The sequence below is a fragment of the Melanaphis sacchari genome, unplaced genomic scaffold, assembly GCF_002803265.2.
Source record: "Melanaphis sacchari strain LSU unplaced genomic scaffold, SCAv2.0 Contig178_pilon_pilon, whole genome shotgun sequence".
NCBI classification, from domain to species: Eukaryota; Metazoa; Arthropoda; class Insecta; order Hemiptera; family Aphididae; genus Melanaphis; species Melanaphis sacchari.
The window spans coordinates 583,390-609,028 of record NW_020270843.1 but is presented as its reverse complement, the minus strand read 5'-3'; the positions used below and the strand labels follow the sequence as shown (position 1 = coordinate 609,028).

Sequence of the window (25,639 nt, the reverse complement as noted above, 5' to 3'; positions counted from 1 at the left end):
CAGTTTTTAATCAAGTCTATGATACAATTTTTACAAACGTACAAACGTTATTTTTACGTGCTGTTGGTCGAAATTATACCGAACAAAAAATCAAGCATCGTTTTATTTAAAACTTTTAGTGAAACTCAGAAAATTGTCGATGGAAAATTTTAACATGTTGATAGATGTATATGAAAATTCTATTAATTGCTATGACATAATTATATGTTTATCAACAATAATAATAATAATAAATTATAATCTATAATGCAAGTATTCAAATGATTGATTACATTAGTGATTTATTTGGAGTGAGATTTAAAAAAAATTAAGTATTTTCTCATATTTCTAAAATATGTGCAATAATATAATAACATGTTAATGCTTTTACATTAATTTTAGTATTATCACCAACTAAATTAATGTTTTTTACACAAAACTAGATACTACTTTTTAATAAATTTAACTTCCCTTTACTGATTTTCAATGTTTTTTATATTCAAACTTAGACATTAAATATTTTATAATAATATTAAACAAATTATAAATTATCATTAATATATAATATACTTAATATTTATGTTTTCAAATATTAATGGCTTTGATTTATATACATAATAATATCTGGTTTTTTGTATTATAAAAACCTTATTTTATTTATTAACCTAATATTATTTAACAAATTATTAACAATGTAGGTATATTTTTCATAACTTTATACTATGAACACTCAAATAATAGAACCAACCAATTATAAAACAAGACTGATCTAAATAAAATTTAAATAAACTTAACTATCTAATTATACATATTTGATAATGTATTTCTATGAAATTAGTTAAAATTAGTTTAAATAAGAATTTTACAGAAGTGAATTATAATAAATAACCAATTTATAAGATGGACTTAAGGTTATATTATGTACATCAAAAATATAATATATATTTATTTTAATATAATGGTATGTACAAATTAATAAATTGAACTGGAGTCTGAAATACTTGTAGTTTAAAATTTAAATAATAGAATAACATTTATAAATCAATAAGATGTTAAAATAATCACATAAAAAAAAATGACTACCATTTAGTACAAATAATCACTTGATCAACAAAACTATAAAAATTCATTTTATATAATAAGCACTTTGATTTGAAGCATAAACTATAAATAACAAAATTTTAAATAAATAATATTCAAGGATATACCTTTAACTTATAAATATATTATAAAATTTTCTTAATTTGCTTTATCTTACATAATAATTATAAGATCTTCTAATTTTTTTTTACCATTACAAAAACAAAGTATATACAAATATAATGTGTGCAGAAACTAATAAAACTAACTCACCTTTAATTCTTCTTGTTTTTTATAAGCTTCAGCCATTAATAATTTACGGTCTTGTTCACTTAATGGTGGTTCACGAGCTGGTGGTCCAGAACCGGTCTTAGTAAGCTTCAACACAACTTTTGTTTTTTCATTGCGCCCCAAATAGTCCTTCATTTTTTTATTTGGTTCTCGTACTAATTCACGACCAGAAAACCAAAGTTGTGCAATATTTGGTGCAATTACCTAAGTAGAAAATTCAATATAACTATTACTTATTAAATTTATACAGTAGAATCTCTCTAATCCATCACCTTCTGGACTGGGGGTGTGATCAGAACGCGAAAAAGGTCGGATTATCAGAATATACAGAACATTTTTTTTATTTACATATTACGTACAAGATTATATCAGAAATTTATTATATTTTACATTACTTAGAAAAAAAGTCAGTTATAGATTTTTGTTTAGCAAATGACATTCTAGACTTCACTGCAATATTCCAAAATACGCACACCTATAGAAACGATACGAGAGAGGTTCGAGTACTAAAGCGAACAAGCGATAAGGGAAATATTAAACTAGCAATTAATTGTATATAATATCTTCTATAAAGTAGAAAATCCAAATTCTATTTTTAAATTACATAGTATTCATATCGATTATACTATGGTCGAATCAACCGGAGCGGCAGACCAGCCGAGAGCAGATGAAAGGGGTTCTACTGTAATTGAATTGATTTGAAATCAATCAAATATATACAAGATGATTCTTTCATTAAACAATACATATTATTTAATAATCTATTAATGCTATTGAAAACATTTTTATACAAAATTTCTAGTCTATATAAAACAACATTTTTAATATTTTTATAGTTAAATTCTTTAAAGTTTTCACTTTTTCAATGACATTACATATTTTTAATTTCACATACTAAAGCAGAATATTTTTTAGATTTTTTTCAATACATGAAAATAGAAATTTAGATGAGCAGTTTACAAGTATTTAAAATATTGGTGAGTGGTATGGAGTGATATGAAAATACCCTGCAAAATATTGGTCTACTACTCTACTCACCAAAACTTTAAATACTTATAACTCATAAACTAAATATCTGAATTCTAATTTTGATATATCAAAATACTTTGAAAAATTTCCTGTTTCAGAATATGAAATAAATATGTAGGTAGTCATTCAAAAAATAAAAAATTATAACGATAAAAATATAAAAAAATTGTTTATTTCAACTTAGAATTATACAAAAAAATTGTTTTATAAACATAATAGATTTTAAAATAATGAGTTTTGTTTAATTAAAGATTCATCCGGTATACATATAATTAAAAACAAACTCATAAATCAAAAAAAAAATTTTGATTTTAAAATCAACTATTTTGAAGTTATTTTAGAATACATTTAATACTTAAATGTATTTATTATTTCAAAAATATCAAACTATACCAATATATTTATTTCCAAACTTCAAATATACATTCACTTTAGTGGCTTATTTATGGGAACATTTAAAGCTATATTTTAGAATAATTAAATTACATAATATACTAATAATATGATTTATGGAAATATAAATTTAAGAGAATAAGTAAAAAGTAGAATAGAGACCCAAAATTTAATACAGAGAGACTTGATCAGATTCTAAAATCAAAACAGGAAAAATTATATTACACGTCTAGAATTTGAAACATAAACATTCAACAATAATAAATACATAAAATTGATTTTATTTATATGGGGATTAGCTTAAAATATTTACTCAAATACAAAACTAAAACTAAGGTAAAATAACTAGTAAGAATAAAAAAAATATATACTAACATCTAATGATGCATGAGTTCCTGAAAGATCTTCATTGTTTTCAATCTCAAGTCTTATGTTATCATGTGGTGGTAAATTCATTGGATAAACAATCATAATTGCACCTCTAAGTATGTCAAGAGCTTCTTGAACTTTCTTTTGGGTTAATGAAATTTGAGACTGAACCAATTTCTATAAAATATGTATATTTTAGAAAAATAGATAATTACAATTTTTATTATAATAATATTTACCTTTGACACACAAGCCTTGGCCTCTTCAATTGTTTTAGTTAACACATTTTGCATTTGTTCATTAGGGCGTTTTCCATTTCGGCGTCCAATTGGGTCTTTGTGAAATGTGTAACCACCACTAGGTATACATTTTTCACCCCATGTATCAATCAATTTAAGTTCAACAACTTGTTCATCAGTCAATCCCATTATCTCAGGTGGCAACAATGTACCATATTTTTTAAGCTCTTCCATTTCTGAAAAAAAAAACAAATTATTAATAAAGGTCCTACACACTGCGGGTGGCCACAGTAGGAAAATAAAATTTTACTGCCACCACCACAGTATGTGCAAACCTTAACAGTACTAATAATGACAATGAATAAACAAAAAAATTTTTCTTTATTTAAGTTAATAATTACCACTACAGATTCTGGAAATTTTCAAACGGCCGTTATATATTGAAGTAATATTCAATGTACATTCATCAACAGGAGTTTCCAACGATGCTTCATACAAAAATTGACTATCGTCGCCATGCTTAACATGAATTAATACCATTTTTATAATATATACAATAATACCACCTAAAAAAAAATAATCATAAATATAAAATAGTATTAAAAAGTTACTCAATAATTTAAAAAAAAAATGCACATAAAAATGTCAAATCCTACCAAAAAAACAACAAATAAAACTCAGTTATCATTAATTTAGAGATTCTAGAAAATGATTAAAGTTTCAATTTAATTAATATAATAATTTAATGAACAAATTAGATTAATTTTAATGTATTAAATATGAATTATGAACCTTCATTATAAAGTATTCTATTAGGTATAGACGATGAAAGTACAATACAACATCACTTACATTGAATTAATAGTTAAATTGAGAAAAAATGATAAAATTAAGAATCAGTTATAGTTAATAACTAGGTACATACAAGTCTGTACAGTTTAAATGAGTCTCTACATAATAAATTTTAAGTATTATTCGATATTTTATTATTTTATTAATAGATTGTGTGTTATTTCGTTTGTTTTTTTTCATTAATATGCAATTAATTTATTCAATAAAATGTATATAACTATATAAGTACCTAATCAAATTATAGGATTTCTATAATATCTACCAAATTTGACAGTAAGCAATCTGAAAACTGAATAATTACATTTTTAATACTTAAGAACCTCAACAAGTAAATCCATTAATTATTACATATAAACAATATTCAGTGCTCAATATTGGCAATCCTATTCCTAACCCAATCAACTTGTTATGATTATTGTGTATTTTTAACTAATACTCCTTCTATTAAGTATTTATTAATTAATGATAACGAAATGTGTATGCATTTCACAACGTTCTGACGTTTAAATAAATAATAATTTTCATGAGCTCACTGATATTGCAAAGTTAATGTTCTAAGAAGAAACTAAGATAGATAATAAGATAACAAATTTAAAAATTTAAAACTATCCCGACCTTGGTGTACAACGATTAACGACAAATCCCGAATCCGTGTGACGATGAAACGCAGAGGCGCCAAACAGAGATCTGAGGTATTACACAATTAAAAAACAAACAAAATCTGATTTCCTTTGTTCGTAACAATTTGTCCAGACCTTAATAAAATAAACACAAATACACCAAACTTTATACAAAACACAATGTAAACGCGTTATCAAAATACAACTCAAACCTGGTGCCATGGCAACTACGGTACAATACCACAATAATATTATTATGATGATATACGAACCAATGACTATGGTCTATGACGTAAAAATCGCCGCCGTTTTATCGCTGATTGTATCGTTTTGTAATTTGTTTATATACCCTCAGCTCATTATTGTCTCACCTACTAACTCATTAACTCGCGACTCGCACTCTCTCAACTTCTGTAGGTATCACTAAGTATATTTCATAATATGTCTTAATATTTCTCATCCACGATAGGTAGATTGATTTAATTTTATTATATTATTAATATTTAATCATAACAATAATAATGAAATAAATATGGCTTATATAATATTATGTTATTGTTATTACTTATTTGTTATTAACTTTTGAGTCAATAACACCTTATCGTAAAACAATGTAAATAGGTTCATGGTATAAATAGATAATATTTTAAAACTAGCTAATCTTTATATTTTGTAAATTGCATTGTGTGTAGATGACGACTGACGAGTAGTAAAATTCATAATGTACGTAAGTAAAAGTTTTAAAACCTTAAAAGTATTAAGTAATTATAACACACATCAAAAAATCGTTTTGAAACCATTGGATTTCTAGATTTATTTAATTTTTATTATTATTATTATTATTATTATATTTTTTTTTTTTTTTGGAACTAGACTTGATGAAAGAAGATACCCTAAAATTTTAAATAAATTTTAAACGTTAACATTGAAAATTAGATAATTCGAAAATAGATTTATATCAAATAATTATTTAATCTTTAAATTCTGAAATGTGTATAATTCTATTACAGAAATATAAACCAATTTGTTATTAACAATATTATGACAGAGTTAATAGCCTTCAAAATCATAAGACAATGAAAATATTGAAAATGTGCATAAATTTGATAATAATTATCAATTCCGCCAATAATTTTAAATTGAAAATAGTGATAAAATGATAATACCTTTATTTTGTTATCGCTATTATCATAATGATAGCAATAATTGTTATGTCAAATATTTAATGTTGAATTGTCAATTGACATTTGTATCATATTATTCATTATTAATTCAAAAAGCTAAAATTCCTAAAACTATTGTTAACGTATTACAAATAATACTAGTTAAGTTTCAATAATTTTCTTCTATAATTTTATTAATTATTATACTTTGATATCTATTAACTATATTTTAACCGAGTAATTAACACAATGCTTTAATAATGGATACTGTGGTGAGTTAATATAATACCTATATTGTTGTTATTCAAAAATATAAAATTAAATACTATTTAATAAAATAGCTTAAAATATTAAAAAGGTTATTTTTAACTGACCTTTGTATCAATTTATAGTACCTTTTATATTACTATCATATTCTTTCTACAAAGGGATGTCAATATTTACCATACTAATTTTGGAGATTTTTGCTCTTCCATTAGAAATATTCTAAATCTGTCATATTTCTCATTCTTATACCAGAAAAATGTTACTGTTAATTACAAAAAGTTATTTGCAAATTAATTTAGATTATTTATTAATTATTTTTTATTATTTAGATGATTGAAAAAGAAGACCTCCAATTAGGAGTCCAAACAAATGATAAAAACTCTAAAACATCACAAGAGCAAATAATTGATCATATTATAATGAAAGCTTTAAATAGTGATTTTATAAGTCAACAAAAGGACCAATCAGAATTTTCACTTGAGGAAAGACGAAAAATTGCCGGGGACATCTTAAAAGATAGTCACTCAAAGTTTTTATATATCTTTGGTGATTATTTAATAGAAGATCATTTAGAATATTTTAAATCTAAAAATAATGACAATTATGAAATACATTTTCATCTACACAGATTAAGCCGTTTAATAAATTCAAAAAAAGTATATGGCAAAACATATTTTATAGACAACTTTAATTATTATTATTGATCTAATCAACTAATAATTATATTACATTTATGTTCATTAGGTTATTTGTAAAAATCGACGTTATCAAGCAATGCTTGAACTTCTTAAAGGTGATTACTTCAGTGATAATGAAATGCGAAATAGAGAACCTTTACTTTGGGAACAATTGGTTGGACAATATCTATCAGAAGAAGAAAAATTCAACTATGACAATCAATATTTAGCTCAAAATTCGTAATTATAATAAAATACTTTTTTAATTTTTATTTTTTTTTTTATTATTAATTGAACATGTTTGTTTAAGGTTAACTGAAGTTTTATTTGAGCAAATTGATCGTGATAATAGAGATGACTTAAAACGTAAACAACAAATAGAGGAAGTTCAAGAAGTAAATAAAGAAGATGAAGAATGTGATGTTGATGATGATGATGATGATGATGTTATATCTAATAAACCATCAATGCCTAAGGAAGTTCATAAACCATCAGCATTTTGGGGCGAATATAGTAAACCCAGAAATGAAACAGTTAAAATTGGCAAACGTCGATGGAAAGAAGATCATTTCCTCAATTTAGAACAGTGTAACAACAAAGAACTAAATGATGAAGAAAAGCTCCTATTATTAAATGAATTTAAATCTCATATGATTCACAAATTCCTTAATGGCCAAGAAGATTATGATTACAAGTATGAATATTAGAGGTATAATAAATCTATATATTATATATTGATGTATTATTTTTTCTTTTTGTGTAGTAATGTGGATAATAATCCAGAATATGATAACTTGCACATTAAATCCATTGATGAAGAAGAAAAATATTTTGATTCAGAAATTCCTTTGGAAGAAATATCTGTTATAAAAGATGACATGGAATTAGAGCATTCTATAGAAAGTGATGAAGAAGATGAATTAGATGTCTATATGGATATGCTTAGAAAAAATGAAATTACTGATAGTGTAGCAAATAAATTAAAAAATTTATAAAATATTAGAACTTCTATTGTTTATTTAAACTTGTCATTGAGGTGCTGAATTTAAAATTCATTTATAATTTATCAGCATTATAAAATTGTGTTTTTAAATTCAATAATTTTTTTTTTTTTTTTATATATAAATTATCAAAACCAAATACTATTAATCACCAGTGTCAGATAAACCACCAGTGCAAATGATGTATTGCATCGGGTCCGAACTTTGAAATATTTGGGGGCCTCTGGTATTATGGATATCAAAATACTATAAATTAAAATAGATACTTGGTGAAATTTATGTTTTGTTTTTTTCAACTGTTTTGAAATTTCAGTAATTGGTTTGAAACTATGTTTAATTTGTTTTCTCATCAGTAGTAAATTAATGTGAATTTATATTTTGATTGATTGTTTAGTTATTTTTTTTTTTTTACACATTACTAATTGATCGAAACACATATAAAAATTAATAAAAACTTCTTGTGTGTGAATGTATTGGTATTATTTTGTAATAATTATTGTGATACAGACTGTATCTTATAGTATCTGCATTTATTAGGGACATTTAGAAGATAAAAATACTTCATTTTGTTGTTAAAAAAAGTGTCTTTCAAGTTTTACTATGAATTTTATACAATAGGCTATAATATAGAGTATAAATTGCGTTCAAGTTACCTGTTTGTCATTCATAATACAATTTGATTTGTAGTAAGAATATAAAAGTAAAATACTATACAATGAATTGTTTTTCAAGGGGGCCCGTAATTTTCTTTTGCACTAGATTCTCAGAATTCAAGATCCAGCACTATCAATGACTAAATATTTTCACTAGAATAAAAATAAATAAATATATAATTTTATAAATAAGTAAAGATACATTAAAAGTTTCTTATAGTAATATCGACTATAACAATAGGTATGCAGCAACTAATAGACAGCATATTTTTAATAATATGCACCTCTATGTTATTATTACAATTTTGTAGCATAATTTCTAGTGAAGGAGGTTATGACCATATATATATCATTTGATATTATTTAAGTGTTAGGACATTCCTATACACCAACCCACAAATTTTATATTGTTAATAATATAGTTTATTATTATTCAAAAGTCTTAATACTCTTAACTAAATTAATTTATTTTTTGCCTCAAGTCATCGCAAAAAGGCTTAAGTTTATTTAATAGAATTCCTCTTTTCAAACCCAGTGTCTTATAAGATGTGATTAACATATGTAATAACATTAATATCATAATTGCAATAATATTGCTCTCTCAAAGGCATTAATAAATTTCCGAATATTTAATTGGTTTATTTACAAATTTTATGAGCATAAAATATTTATTTCTTTATATCCATACTATTGTTTTAAAATCTTGTTATTTATTATTAAATTTTAATTTATAATGCTATTGCCTATTATAATTTATATTTATTTCGATTTACTGGTTGTTACCTACTTACCTACTTATTATCATCGATTTGTTTAACTAATATACACACAATACTGAATACACATCTATCTATATTAATTATCATTACTTTCTATTTGTTATACTTTTATTTTTATTGTACCTCCGTCTTCTTTGTATAACTATGTTCTCGTTTTATATTCAAATAAGGCTATTTTACTTAAATCGCCTCAAATGGATTGGTCATAATAGTTGCAGTTTATTTTTGTGCGTTTTCTTTTGATTTACATGAATATTCATAATATTTTATAAATAATTCAATAATAAACCTACTTAATAAAATATACTTTATACATACAGTACCTACAAGTGTCATAGTTATAAATATGTATACGAGTATACGTACCAAACTATACATAAAAAAATCATTATCAATAGTCAGCTACTGTCAGGTACATCAAACAGCGGCTAGGTAAGTGGCGTAGGTAATCTTAACACGTAGTTGAGACGCATATTTACTAGAGATGCAAATACGCGGGCACGTCAATATTTTCCATTAAGTGCATAATATCTAACAAGCGATGGCAATTCAAATTGTTATGTCAATGAGGTCTTGTCGTTTGTCATCAAACATTGAGATTATATTTCGGAATTCAGACTGTAATTACAAGCGGAATCGAATAATCAAAACATGCGTGTCGGTGTGGCTTTAAAAAAAGGAAATTGGTAAGGCTATACGAATTGTAAATATGTAGGAAGAAACAAAAAATAATAATGTGTCGGCCTGCAGGAATATACAAAATCATAATATGTATTATATTATAAATGTTTCGAGTTGAATATTTTGGCTTTCGCTAAAATCGTAACAATATTAGTTATACCTAATACTTAAATGTATGTTATACATATATCTGCCCGGTGGATTTAACAGGTGGCCTGAAGAATCTCACCCCCAACCTATTAGCCTAAGTTTAGTTTTATTAACATAATAGTAAATATAGATAAGTAATTGAGTGTGTGAAAAAATTATATTTTTATTTAGTAACCATGGGTAATTTCTCAAAACCAGATTTTATAGCTTATCAGAAAAGGGCTACAATATTCTTATATCGTATAAGTAATTTTGTTTATATATAGATTTATTTTGTCATGAATTAAACTCAGATTGGTTTTCATATTTCTGAAAATAATTATTAATCTGGCTAAAGTTTTGATGACCACAAGTATCTTTTGTTTTATGTAAATATTAGACTGCCGCCGAAATATATCCAAACAATATTTATTGGTACGTACGAGTATTCTCCATACAATATACATAAACACAAATGAGAATATATACAAATATAATAATTTGTTTATTACCTTTTCAAAGTTCAAGTTAATATCAGTTGAGAAAAATAGATCCAAATGTCTTACCCAATTTGTTAAATTTATATTTCTTCGATTATTCGCAAAACTTAATATATTTTGGCATTTAGCCATTTAGGTTGATTTATAATAATAAAAACTATCAAATTAAAAACCTAATAATACTAATAATAATAACAGTACTGAGACAACATCTTTTTATGTCTTGTTCTTATAAAATATTAAAATATTTTAAGAAAAATAATAAGTTATAACTACTTCAAAAAATGTCTATATTATTAACAATGACCATTGACCACCCCACTACCTACCCTAAACATGGACTGTGGTAAAGCCGTAGTCTTTTACATGTTCAAGCCGCCTCTGTGTATAAGTATCTATTTTATATACCTAATAACAAAGGAATTCATAGAATTGAAATAATTGTAAAATTACTTAAATAGGTACCTACTTAATATGTAATAATATAAATTAATGCCGAAATCAAGCATAGATATATGATTTACGTAAACTAATATGAATATATTATGATAGAAGAAAACAAAGGAGTATAAGAATATTTGTTGTGAACCTTTAAACTTATTTTATTTCTAACATTACAGTTCATACTTCATAGCCATAATAATTAATTTACTTGTTGGAGTCGTTGGAGATATGGTATATTAGTACCTATTGTCCGTACTCCAGAATAATTAATACGACTTTTTTTGTTTAATTTAAAGACTACTCATTTTTTTTTCTACTTTTACCAAAAGATAAAAGTATTTTCAGAAGTTGATTAATTTTTAGTTAAGTTAATAGTTTCAATAGGGAAATTATTTGTAGAAAGGTTGATACCATTTATAATTAATTTATATTTTAGTTTAGGATTATTATTAGTACTATCTATTTCTTGTTTATAATATATATATATTAGTAGTAAAGCTAATTTTTGCCGTTTTTATCATGATAGTTAATATTATATTTCTATATTTTAAACATATATGTATAAATTATCTCTACGATGAATTGATAAAATAATTGCAGTTTTCCGTCTATAATTTATTTATTTTTTTTTTTGATTTTTGATGATATTTATTTCTTAAGAACAAGTATTTCCTTCTTTTTTTTTTTCTTTAAAATGTCAATAAATTTGTTTGTAGCATAACTTACATTAATATGATTCATTATTAATAAGAAAAATTACAATATAAATAAACATAATGCAAACTAAGTAATTATATGTAATTATTTAAAATTGTTTGGATTGTCTGGAAGCAAAAATATAATATATTTTTTAAATTCAAATGTAAAAATGTAATATCTATTTATAACTTTTATTTACCTATATTAAATAAAACATTTTTAAAAATACTCCATTGATATTATTGTACTATAGGTTAATGATGAAACTATGAAAGGCTTATAAAATGTATTAAGAGACTGGTATTATAATATTATACACCATCCAATGCGGATGTTTAAGAATGGGATTTATGGTGGCTGTGAAAAGTTTTAATTTAAATTTCAACAGAAATTTTTAGATTTATTTAACACATTAATTTTAAACTTTTTTGAACTTTTATCTAAAGAAAAATTACTAATCTATTTTATATAGTATATAAATTAAGTATCAATTGTTTACTTTTTATACGACCTATGTACTTAAACTTTTTATAATACATAAATATATATATTTACATTTTAGGAATATTGTATTAACGGCGGAGTTGTACGAAAAAAATATTAATAGCTTTTTCAAAAGTAGATGTAAATGACACAATGATATTGAACAAAAGTATAAGTTGAACCATAATAATCAGGTACCGTTATCAGAAGAAGTACTTAAAAGACAAGAAATTAGTAACTCTTTAAAAAGAAAAGCAGTCATTGAAACATTATTATGCCATTGTGTGAAAGGCATTCAAAGTTATTACACACAGAATTAAGACAGCATAAAATAGATAATATTACAACTACCCATGTAATAATATATTATACATTAATACATAAAAAAAAATTTCATCGAGCTCGTAATTCATTTTTGTCTTACTTACCTACAACGAAAAATGAAGTTTATAATATTTTAAATGAAATTGATATTATTTACGAAATTAATCAATTTTTATTACACCATGATTTAGAAAACGGTATTGTTTTATTTTCTACTAAAACTTATTTGGAATTCCTTGTAAAAATCGATACTTTATACGTAAATGGAATATTTCAATATTGCACTAAATATTTTAATCAGTTATTTATTATTCATGATAACGACAAACTGATACATTTAATGTATTAAATACGTTTTACACTTAAAATTAAAAATAGATTGTAATTTTAAGCCAAACATAATTAATGTTGACTTTGAAAAAGCCATACACAGTTTTATATATGGTAAAATATTTCTATAAAAGGATGTCGATTTCATCTTAGTCAAGCTTGGTGGCGTAAAATTCAGTCACTTGGATTAGTTTCGTAATACTCTAATGACGATTCGATTATTTAAGGTACATATTTGGTCTATCATTTTTGAATCCAGCGGAAATCGAAGATATGTTTTCAATTTAACTAGCAGACATATAACTTTTAGAAATTAAAATATCCCAACTTTCAGACTATTTAATAGGCGCATAATATATATCAGAGAATTTAATTTTTCCTCCTTGTTTATAGGCAGATAAAAGTTCAAGCATTTAACGCACAACCTGTTGTCAAACATCAAATTTAATAATTATTTCGAGTTTTCGTATCCTAATTTAGTTATATAAATAGTTATATCTTTAAAAATTTATCGAAGTCTTAAAACTAATTCAAACCACCAAGACTGTAATTTTAATACAAAGTTCTAATAAGCCTAAACGTCAATATGCAAGATTATAAATTAGAAGCAAAATAATTTTCATTGATACTCAAATTAAAAGCTAAATGAAAAAAAAATATCAAATTTTAAGTACCTACAATTATTTGCTAAAAAATATTAACTTAAGCAATGTTATTAATATTTTTGTTTTATCGACTAATTATAGATGCTACCACCTGTTTTCAATCTTGTATTGACTTATTATTATAAAATTAACAATTTTTTTTTATGTTTTTAATATAATTATGTACTTACCTATTATTTGTTTATAAAAGTATAAAATATATATGTACCAAACCTATTACTAATATTTCTAATAATGACAAAACATAAAATAACTAAAAAAAAATAAGAAATTAAATAATTCTAAATAACTATGATTGTACATTGATGTTTTATTATTATTTAAGTTCATAAACCACTAATTAATTCTATGCCAGAGACAACTAGTATACAATTTCTTGGGAGGCAATTCATAAATAAACTACCTGGTCATTGGAAGCAACTATAGTGTATTATTGTATATTAAACTTATTATTTACAATAAGGATAGGAGGCAATTCGTATATTTTGGGAGGCAACTAGTATGCACTGGTATTATTAATCAGGAAAAAAATTATTTGGTAGTATGTCACTAAGTGTCTGTATCTATTTAATAGCTATCTACTTTATAATAATCAACTTAATAGATATTATGTTGTAATGTTGTAGGCGTAGGTATATTTGTCTTCATAAAGAATAAACAATACAGTGAAATTGGAAATTGACGTGCTTTCAACTAATTAGCTGAATACATTATACTCTTTATAATTTAAAATATATTATACTTTACAGTATAAAAAAATAATAACTGAACACCTGTATAATTGTATCAATTATTTTTATAGTCATTTAATGCCATGTTTAAATTAATAAAATTGCATTTACCTAATAAAACGGATGTATATAAATCAATATAATACGCACGTATTATAATTTAATTTCCAGTCGAATTGAATAATATTAATTGCACACATCAAATTGAATGTAAGTCTGTGATACCGAAAATCTAATAAATTTATTACACAAAAGTTAGACCAATTTTTTTTATGCTATATACTTAAAGTTATTTTTAAAATATCAATTATCTATAATGTTTATATTTGATCACAGTACTTGCATGTAATTTTTCCAGTTTATAATGGCGATATCACTATCCATAATTTTTGTGAGCTTCATATTTTCAACGAGTGTCTCATTCGGGGAAGACGTGTGCAGTCACTATGAAGATAATGATTGTATTCATCCGAATATACTTAAAAATGGTCATTTTGTTAACCAATGGACCGTCTATTTGCCTGGAATGACCAAAGACCAAGCTAGAGAGTTATTAGAAAATAATGGCTTTGACTACTTAGGACAGGTTACAATTTTTCAAGTCAAATAAACATGAAAATATTCTTCAATATATTTTGTTATTTAGATAATGGATGGAGTTGATTTGCATCTTGTGACGAAACATGGCACACCAGAAAAGCACGCCTTGCCCAACGAAAAAATAATTGAATTACTTAAGAAACACGAAAAAGTTGAGTAAAAATACTTATACTAACTTATAAAACAATTATATTATATTTATTCTATAGTCATAATTTTTACATTTTTCTCTTTTAAAAGATAAAATAATAATTATTAAAATAATTTAAATATATCGATAATTTACATTTTTAATATACAAAAAGCTTTTTCAATTCACAAAAACTAAATAGAAAATCATATTGTCAGAAGATAACATTTTGGAAAAAAGATAAAAATTAGAAAAAAATTCTATTTTTTTTTTTTTTTTTTTTTGGAATTTACTTTTAGCTTCTACTCGATTCAATAAATTTTAATTTTAAATCTCTAAATGTCTCCCAGAATGAATTTAAGCCATTGATTTGAAATTTATCTTTAAGTCTTGCGCATCAATAAAATAGCAACTAATTCTGTATTAAATATAATAATATTATGCAATTATATTTTTTATTGCAATCTTTTTTTTATGGAAATTTGATATTATTAATTAATATCACTTTTAGACTTTAATAGATTTGAATGATTTGATATAATCAAATTTAAATGATCAAAGAATTAAATTATTATTAAATTAAATTTATTCACGAAGTTATAATTATATTTAAGAAAAAATAATATTCTCTAATGTTAATATTATATCCTTCTATAATTTATAAAATACATACTATTAAAAATAATTTATGAATAACATCATATTACCTATTTAACAAGCGTAAAAAAAAATTCATTTAGATACAAGTATATATTTTTCCTCATTTCTGTATCAAATTGTATATTTATTTTTTTTTTATAATCAGATCTTGATTCAATTTTTACATATTAATATTAACTAATTCAATTAAATCAATTTAAAACTGATCATGATTTATTAGTTACAAATTTAAATGCAGGCTTACAATAAAATTATATAATAAAACCGTATATATCATAAACGATGATCAGGAACATGTATTGAGTAAAAGGGTAGGTGACTAACATTATTAAGTACCAAGACACACACATACACATTTTTATAATTCCATATATTATACATTCATTGATTGATAAGTGTAATTATCTATGCAATTTATTTACATTTATTTTTTTTATAATTATATCTCCAATATCTGTATTATGCAATCCTATATTATAATGATTGATCATATATTTCCCTACGTATTTTGGATCTGAGCAAAACAAAAGTTATAGAAGTAATAATGATAAAAAATTTATTATTTCTGTTATCAAATTATAGAGCAAAATACTTTGTCAACTCTTCATCATTGAAGCTAATTCATGGTAGAATTTTTTACCTAGTTATTACTATAAAGTAAATAAAAGGACTTCCAAGTAATTTTTTAATAAGTGAACAAAAAAAAGCCAACAGATGGGAATATTTAGTAAAAATTAATTTTCAACATAATCAATTATGTTTATTGTTGTATTTAAGATAGGAAAAACAGTAAATGAGACTATATCAAAAAAAAAAAAAATTAAAAATTAAACTTCAAATACTTGCAAAGATTATTTTTTAAACATGGAATTAATTTCAAAATATTTTAACTAGAGACTGAATTTTTTTTTTGTTTTTGAAATGTATTTTTCCCTGTAAAAAAGCTATTAAATTATTATTAATACAATTTTTATAGTAATTTATGGATTGGCACTGCAGATTGAATAATATGAACTTTTCGTGGGATAAATTTTACGTATAAAAGTAATTTTTTTACCATTATTTTAATTGTATATTTTTGTTTGTTTACTCTTTAATACAATAACTGCTACAAATTATAAATATTTTTCTGTTTTTGAAATACCAATACGTTAACATAATCGATTATCAAATAATACTGACTTTCGATAATTGATAAAGAATGATAATTCTTGGGTAGCAAACTTTATTCTACGAAAATATGCAAGTCAAATTTTCTGTATGGGTACTAAAGATAATAGGTACTAATACTAATAAATAATAAATGATAAATGCATTATGTGCAGGATTTTACTATCAATCTGTCAAAAAATTAATAATATAATATTGATAATCGAAAATATCCAATTGGTTATCCTTCTTTCCAATCACAAAAACGTTTCTGAGATAGCAAAAATATTAAATCATCTTAGTAGTATTTTTATATGCACAATAATGCAGTTACTAAAAATGAATAAACATGTTTAGTTTTTCCTTTAGGTACATTCGGTTGCACAAAAGCATGTGCTTGAAAACTCGCAAGAACAGGTAGTAAACATAATCAACGAGGATAGAGTCTACTTCGAACCTTTGGATCCCAACATGATCATACTAAACGACGGTCGGAATAACTTGGAAAGAATAGCTGCTTTTGAGGCTACAGAAGCCGCGAGCACTGCAGCAGAATTTGATAATAATAATGATAAGCTTGTAGACACTAACGAAACAATTAAAGCTGATGACGATAGTCGCAAAAAGAAACAAAGTGGAAAAAAACATGGCAGCGTATTCAGTTTAGAGAATAAAATTCCGTTAAATTCGTTGGATCCCAATAATTCAGTAGAAATTGATATGTCAAACAAGGGATCATTAGCGGACAAAGAGAAGTTTAACGAGAAGTCATCAAGTGAGGTCTTGGACGAGGATGCCTTGAACGAGGAGTCGTTAGAAAAGGAATCATCGGATAAAACAAAGACAGGAATAAATGGATGAAACTTTGCAAGACCTACAGTCTGTAATATTAATCTTGAAGCGTAATTTCATAAAGCTATTATAATTTATTAAAAACTGTATTATATTAATTATACTTATGATTTTTAATAAATATGGATTTAAAATTGCTAAAAATATTTAGTAGATTAAAATTAATTTATTGCATAACATAACCACTGATAGGTATAGTTATATTTTTAGTAATGATTTTTATTATTTTAATTTTGATTAAAAAACATTTAATTAACATACATTAGATTTTTACTTTCGCAAATAATATTGCAAATATAAAGACAGAATTTTTTTTTTTTTTTGTAAATTTAACGTCTCTTATTCTATTCTTATATTTAAGTATACAATAGATTACAAGAGCTATTAAATATGTTGATAATAATTAATTTAATCCATTAATATGTAAAGAAGTAATCACAGGAAAAATTAAAAGTTCAGTGAAGGTAATAATACTAATAAGGCGTAAAATGTGGAAAATTTTAAGACATTTTTCTAAAATTAAATTTTCCTAAGTTATACCTTGTTTGAGATGTATTTGAAATTCTAGACTTTTTAGTTTTTAATGGACGTATTTATAATACAATTTTTTTTTTTTTTTTTGAGTTTACAATTAACAAACACAAGATTTCTCACATTGTTAAATTTCTATTTCTTTTACAAGAATTAAAAAATATCTATATTGAGCGTAGTCATGATTTTTTTTTTTTATATATAATTGTAAAATTTCAAATTTTGATGAGAGTTGTCAAAATCGCAAGCATCCGCAAACTATTTTCTAGTCAAAAATGTATTAATTTAAAAGGTTTAAAATGTATACATGGTTTATCAAAAGTTTTAATCACAAAAATTAAAAAAAAGGATTAGTGTATAAATTACATTAATTTTTTATAAGGGCTTAACAAAATGACTTAAAATTGAAAATTATTTTGTAAACATTAAACCGACCAACTACCTCTGCTCCAAATCGAGTTTCGTTATGTACAATGATAGATCATTGAATTTAAATACTTAACACGTCCGTTTTAATAGTAAATAACCTACTCAATGAAGTACACTCGTGAACTTGACATTTACTGACTACTATACAGCATAATTATTACCGACTTATCCGCCTATATTTTTTGTTGTTTATTGTTTTAGATTGGAGACAAAATTATCGTTGAAGTACATTGCCAATTCTTTTGTCAGGTGTTCAAACAATTCCGGTTGATTTCTAGAAAAACCTGTGTATAAAAATGTTTTGTTATAAATTGTTGGTAACAAAGTAATTACCTATTGATTATCATTATTAAAAGAAAGTGACATACTTATTTGTCGATCAGAGAAAAAATAACGGAGTATGTATTCAGTGATGCGAATTTGTTGATAATATTAATATGAAGACATAACATATTATATTTATTATCATATTAATTCTACTATTATCATATTATCACTGCTTATATTTTAACAAGTGGTAAAAATGTAAAATGGCTTTGTCTAGCCACTATGGAGATCTGAATACCAAACACTGGTATTCATGTACAGAATCGATTTCTTTATTTCTTTATTTTTTTTAAAATTTAATTCGCAATTATTTATATCTGATATTTTGCTCCATCACAAAGTTTAAAAACGTAAGACAAGGTTCCTCATAATTCATAGGTACTATTAGTTCCTATAATGATATTTTTTTATAGACATTTGAGGTTGAAATAGTAATAAAGTAAATTTCTAAAATAGCAATAATATAAATATATCATTAAATATACTTAGCAATATTGACTGATAGACCGTTTTTGTCAGAATTGTTTTTCATGTACAATAATTTAATCATTGAATTCAAATTTAATAAAGAGTTTACAATAACTTATTCAATGAAAAAATACACTCAACACTATTACCAGAGGTACAGAAGAGCGGTTAGCTGTACTGGCTACGCTTTACCTTTTTTAACTACCAATCAATTTATGGTTTTGGCTGAATGCATTTTTCTTCAGACCGATTTCGCGTGGCTTATTTTGTGGTTATAGTTTACATGGTAAAAATATAATAATAAAGATGAAAATAATGTCATAATGTTTTAATTTTGTATTATAGTATCTGTAGGTTACCCCTAGCAACCTATACGCAATATAATCAAGGTTAATCTATTAACCTTGCAATAGTTGCAATATAATTACGTTATCCGGCAGATTTCATGTTACAGTAGATACTTAGGTTGTCCCATCAATTGATGAATAATATAAATATATATATAATAACGTTACTATAGCAACACTAAAAAATCTACATGTAGAATCTGGATACAATTTTATTTTTGTAATTGGATTTTTCTTAAGGTTGACCCTAGCAACCGATGATTAACGTAATTACGTTACTATAGCAGCCTCATATTAATACATTTTTTTTTAATTTTAAGACATACATGATTTATTATTTTTCCACGCAGAAAATAAAATATCAAATAGCGTACAATTTTTGAATACATTAGGTACTTTTAAATAAGTTTTTATTATATTCAATGAATTGTAAAGATTTTTACCTGTTAAGCTATTTCTATTGTACATTTATAATTTTTTAAATCATTCTATACATATTATCTATAAAGTCTGCTTTGAATTTTTAAATTTTATTGCAATTATTAAAAATTAAATATGAACGTAATTTAATATTAAGCTTAACTCTTAAATTACAATACATAGAACGGTCTAAATTTGAATTAAGCAATAATTATAGTACAGTTTCATATTATTGAAATGTTTTATAAAATATTCTATACTCTACAGACTACAACTTAATAAAAATTAAGTACCTCTTTATTTTTTAGATTTTAAACGGAGTGATTAATGCATTAATTTTAAAATCATTTTTTTTAGTTTGAGTCTGAAAAAGTGAAGACATAATAAATAAAACACCATTAAGAAAAAAAAATAATTATTTATTTTTTACATGCTTCCGTGGCATTTTAATTATTAGACTATATTAATTATTTGAAAATATTCACTAACAATTACTATAACGTCACATTTTTCTTTACAAAAACATGTTTTATACTCGTATTCTTGACCACTTCCACTTGACATCTATCTCGCAATTTCCCTCGATGATTTGAAGGCGTGTAACACCTTATTCAGTGATATTAAAGGCAAGAAACTGACATAAAACTGAATTCTACAGTATATAATTGTGTCAATAGCAAAAAACTATATTTATTATTTATTATACCAAGTTTATAGAAACATTCATGCTCAGACCTAAATTTATACGACACTAAATATTATATTTTTCGAATCCACTCGACTTCTGCCAACATTGAGCTGTCATTATCATGCTGCCTCCGGCGTTTCATAGGAGAAAATTATGGATTAGTTATTAAAACTCATTATTTTTTGACATTCGTACTAACGTAATTTGATGACAGTGATACTGATTCTATGTAGATTGTAGTTAGTATACAAAGAGATAACAAACGTGTACAATTTAAAAATTAAATACTACCCACAATACACTGACTATTGTTAACATTATTCCGGGCAATATTAAAATTACGTAGCTATATATAATCACATTAACCAAAATGCGTGGCGAATGCAAACATTATCCGTAGCTAATGTCAACGTATCCAATTATTTATTGTTATTTTACCTGTAATATATACAGTATACCGAGTGATCCATTTAACAAATGTTTCAAAAACTGTTAACATTTCTGAAAATAATTTTTTACAAAGTTTCAATTCATTAAAAACAGCATTTTTCTAAAATATATTTTTACTATTTTTTATCATTCTAATTCATTTAATATTTTACTATTTTCAATAACAACGTATATTTTAAATTCTTTATTTCAAAATAGAATATTTTTCGAAGTATCTCGATGCATAAAAATCGAATTTTAGACGAGTACTTGAGTAATTGACTACAAGTACTATGAATTAAACGTATTTAAATTTTAGATGAGCAGAGTAGAGTGGAACAGGAGTAGGTACCTAAACATTTAGGGTCACTACTCCCTTCATTTAATATTTAAATACTAATAACTAGTTAGATATTTCAAATCTTATCGTTCAAAATGTAATTTTTATAGATCGAATTTGTCCAAAAAATATCTAACGTTAAATTGTTCATTCCGTATACTGCTACACAATTCAATTCTGTAGCAGTTATACTATACAGCAATGCTGCTACTTATTTTATAATCTACACTTGATAGTTGATATACATAGGTTTATAGAAAATGCCATTCCGTCCATCGTCTATTTATGGTTCATGTATATATTATATGATATTATTATTACACATAATATGTATATTGTGCAGTGTACAGTGTACACAGTGTAGGTACACATTATCGCGAATGACGAGACACCACCAAAGTGAATTATTCAATAACTTGTCATTTATGTGAAAATGGAATAATAAATATATTATGTGTCGTCGTGCTGGCGTGGATTTTTCAAAATCAGATAACGGAAAATTATGAATTATTGAAAGGCACCTTTGGTATATATATGTGTGTGTGGTATAAATATATTCATTTATGTCTATATATACATATATAATATATATATATAACCGAAAGGAACCGTATTATTTTACAATACACAAAAAGTATATTGTGTGTTATCTACACAAGTGTATCATTTTAATACATAAATATATAATATTATTCTGTTTATATTATACATAAATACACAGCTCTACTGTTGCACACGCCGTTTAGATCTAGATTAGGATTTATTATTGTACGTTTTGTCTGCACGAAAACTTAGGTTGGTAAATATTGCTATATCAACAGCAAAAAAAAAAAAAAAATCATTGATTAACTCCCGTCGACTTTTCTACATTTCAATATGCAATATGATTCTCTAAAATGATATAAATTATAATTGAATAACACTCGTATTACTTATTATATTTTTTAACGATATATTGTAAGCCTTTTTATTTTATAGAATAACAAATTAATATGCATTTTTAATTTCATATTCCAAAGAAAAATATTTTTGTTTGTATTTCAATATAATGTAATGTATAAAAATCGAATTTCAAATAAATAGTTAAGATGTAAAGTATTTAATAATTTATCTACTACTTCAAACTTTGATTTTAATAATTTGAAAGCCTCAAAGAAATATTATGTAATTCTCGTGTAAAAAGGTAAAAAACTCATTAAAAAAAAAAATTCGTTCTGTAACGACTTTAAAATGGGAAAAAAATATTTACAAAAACTTTTCAAAATATAATAAGTATAAGTATTTACCTTTAAAAAAATCACCAGCTTGTACTTGTAAAATCTATAAAACATTTAGGAATATATCAATACGCACAGTGTCCACTCATATAACCTACACATACAATAATAATAATAATAATAATATGTATGTATAGCAATAATTATTATGATGCAAATAAAACATCTGCAGTTACAGAGTTAAATCATTTTAAAACTGAAATCCATCCCAAAAATTATATTCCTTTAAACTTGTATAATTGTATACTAAATATATACAAGAAGCAGAACATTATGCGGGACAATTTAAGTTGTTGTTGTTGTTGACCTCTGTTGTCGAGGTTTTCTTTTTTTCCTTTATTGCCGGCAGACATGATTTCAATTTACTCAAGACAAAGCATTAATATAATATAGTGCATCGTATATTTATATATACAATACAGTATGAAAATGTAGTTGCAGGTAGTTTTAGGGGTAGAGAAAAATCGGTAAGCACACGGAAAAAAAACGTTAGATAGGTACGACGACGAAAAGGGTCAAAATAAGAAACGTATTATATTAATACGAGAAAAATAACGTATTTATTTGGAAAATAAATTATTCGTATGTACGTAATACACATTTTATAATTTAATCTTATATGAGTATAAAATTGTATACTTAAAAATTATGTAATAAATGTTTTAATTAATTTTGTTATATTTTATATTAACAAAAGTACATACATCTACATACTCTCGTTAGCAAAGTGTTGTCAAGACATATTTGTACGATGTCAATCACGAAGTATAACATTTTGTTTTTATAGACATATGGTATACCACCTAAGTACCCGAAATAATATGCCAACTGATACACGTAGGTATTCATTATTTTAATTTACAAATAGGTAACAAAAACACTAAAGTTCATGGGTATTAAACGCGCGTCAACGTGTCGTTTATACATCAACATCATATAATATGGAAATAGGACGATCACTCTGTATCTATATCATATTATATGCTTACTGTATACAATAATAATATTATAATATACAATGTGCATTATGGTGTACAATAATATCATAATATAAATATCGTGTTTTAAACGAATATTTTACAGTGTCGAAATAAAAAAAACCCATTTATACGTGTACGTGGTAGGTATACAAACTACAAATTACAATAGGGCATACTTTATAATTAGGTATATGTCAAAATATATATTACAAGCAATTTTGGCCTGCATTTATAATATTCTTAATTCATATGCATTATTTTATAATATATAGCTACCTATTTATACACAAGTGTATATTATGTAAGGTAAGTACAATTCAGAAACACCGGTAACATAAATAGGAGAGGTTTAAGTCTTCTGCCAAAAAAATAAAGAACTTTCAACTGGTGCGAAATATTTATAAAGAAAATCTGATAGTATTTAGATAAATATGAGTTCTGCAGATGACTATACTAACCTGAAAAAACTTTTCTATTTGCGCCACTGTAGGAAAACTCTTAAGACGCATTTATATGTACCGACCATGTAGACATATAATGTACATTATATATATATTTATATTTATATGATATGTATGTACTATTGTACTATATATAATATAATGTACATAATATGCATGAGCAATGAGCATAATATAACAAACGCCCACACATATATGAAGTAGATACTGTTTTTTGAATACTATATACGATGTATACAGATAAATGTATACTATATAAATTTAAATGTACTATATGTCTATTTGTTCCTATCATACTTGGATAATTAAGTTATATATGAATGACTATAAATGTTTTAAGATCTCGTATGATATATGGATCATAAGCATGACACGATCAACAATAAATAATAATAATAAAAAAAAAAAATAACAAATAATTTAAGACCAAAATTAGCCAAATCGGTCTAGCCGTTCTCGAGTTTTAGCGAGACTAATGAACAGCAATTCATTTTTATGTATATAGATTATCGTTTAGGTATGTAATAAAACATCATTGAATAATTAAAACAAAATTTTCACGGTCGACCTTTTGAACTAACATATGGGTGGGTAACTACTACTAACAAGAAAAAAAATATAAGTATCTATATACTTGGACACCTTGGACAAGACCATGCAATGAAAACAATTTTTTGCACATTGATACTATAAATTCGTGTATACATAGTGTTACTATATATTCGTCCCCAACTCCCTTGAAATATTATTAAAACTAATAGCGACACGTACCTCTATACTCATCGACCATCGCCCATTACAAAATATTTAATTTTCTAAAGGAACATTATGCATATTTTAGATATAAATAGATGGGCTAATGTGCGTAACTATATATAATAGTAATAGGTATAATATTTCTTATTAAAATCAAAGAAATTTTTTATACAATGACAATGTAGATAAAATGTATATAATAATATTATAACAGGTAACTATGTATACATATATATATATTTAATATATTACACAACTCAGCCATCGAGTTAGTCAACCCGATCGGTGCCAAAACTACCACTGAAGCAAAAAAAAGCCCTGTTTTTAAAACGTATAAATCTAAATCCGTCGTAAACAATGTGTATATATTATTATTATTATTATTATTATGTTAACGGTGCGAAACTGCCAGTTTCA

At 24.5% G+C, this 25,639-nt stretch overlaps 3 protein-coding genes across 7 annotated transcripts; 2 read left to right on the top strand and 1 right to left on the bottom strand.

Annotated features, from left to right (window-relative positions):
• Positions 1-1,240: 1,240 nt before the first annotated feature.
• Positions 1,241-5,061, bottom strand: LOC112592499 (UPF0769 protein C21orf59 homolog). Of its 3 annotated transcripts, XM_025336568.1 has the most exons (6): positions 4,581-4,712; positions 4,462-4,521; positions 3,782-3,946; positions 3,381-3,616; positions 3,148-3,318; positions 1,241-1,554 (listed from the first exon to the last, which is right to left on the bottom strand). In XM_025336568.1, the coding sequence occupies exons 3-6, from the start codon at positions 3,918-3,920 to the stop codon at positions 1,324-1,326; spliced, it is 777 nt and encodes a 258-aa protein (XP_025192353.1). In that variant the 5' UTR covers positions 3,921-3,946; positions 4,462-4,521; positions 4,581-4,712; the 3' UTR covers positions 1,241-1,323. The 3 variants fall into 3 exon arrangements, with proteins under 3 accessions (XP_025192353.1, XP_025192350.1, XP_025192351.1); XM_025336565.1 differs by lacking the exons at positions 4,462-4,521; positions 4,581-4,712 and adding an exon at positions 4,848-5,061; XM_025336566.1 differs by having other exon boundaries at positions 4,462-4,712.
• A 1,023-nt stretch (positions 5,062-6,084) lies between these two features.
• Positions 6,085-7,958, top strand: LOC112592515 (coiled-coil domain-containing protein 97). Its single transcript, XM_025336598.1, has 5 exons — positions 6,085-6,287; positions 6,612-6,938; positions 7,027-7,199; positions 7,270-7,653; positions 7,723-7,958. The coding sequence occupies exons 1-5, from the start codon at positions 6,276-6,278 to the stop codon at positions 7,952-7,954; spliced, it is 1,128 nt and encodes a 375-aa protein (XP_025192383.1). The 5' UTR covers positions 6,085-6,275; the 3' UTR covers positions 7,955-7,958.
• A 1,837-nt stretch (positions 7,959-9,795) lies between these two features.
• On the top strand, positions 9,796-17,888 carry LOC112592535. Of its 3 annotated transcripts, none has more exons than XM_025336621.1 (4): positions 9,796-10,078; positions 14,737-14,964; positions 15,025-15,129; positions 17,287-17,888. In XM_025336621.1, exons 2-4 carry the CDS (start codon positions 14,743-14,745, stop codon positions 17,776-17,778), a joined length of 819 nt encoding a protein of 272 aa, XP_025192406.1. In that variant the 5' UTR covers positions 9,796-10,078; positions 14,737-14,742; the 3' UTR covers positions 17,779-17,888. The 3 variants fall into 3 exon arrangements, with proteins under 3 accessions (XP_025192406.1, XP_025192405.1, XP_025192407.1); XM_025336620.1 differs by lacking the exon at positions 9,796-10,078 and adding an exon at positions 14,549-14,588 and having other exon boundaries at positions 17,287-17,887; XM_025336622.1 differs by lacking the exon at positions 9,796-10,078 and having other exon boundaries at positions 14,723-14,964.
• Positions 17,889-25,639: the final 7,751 nt, after the last annotated feature.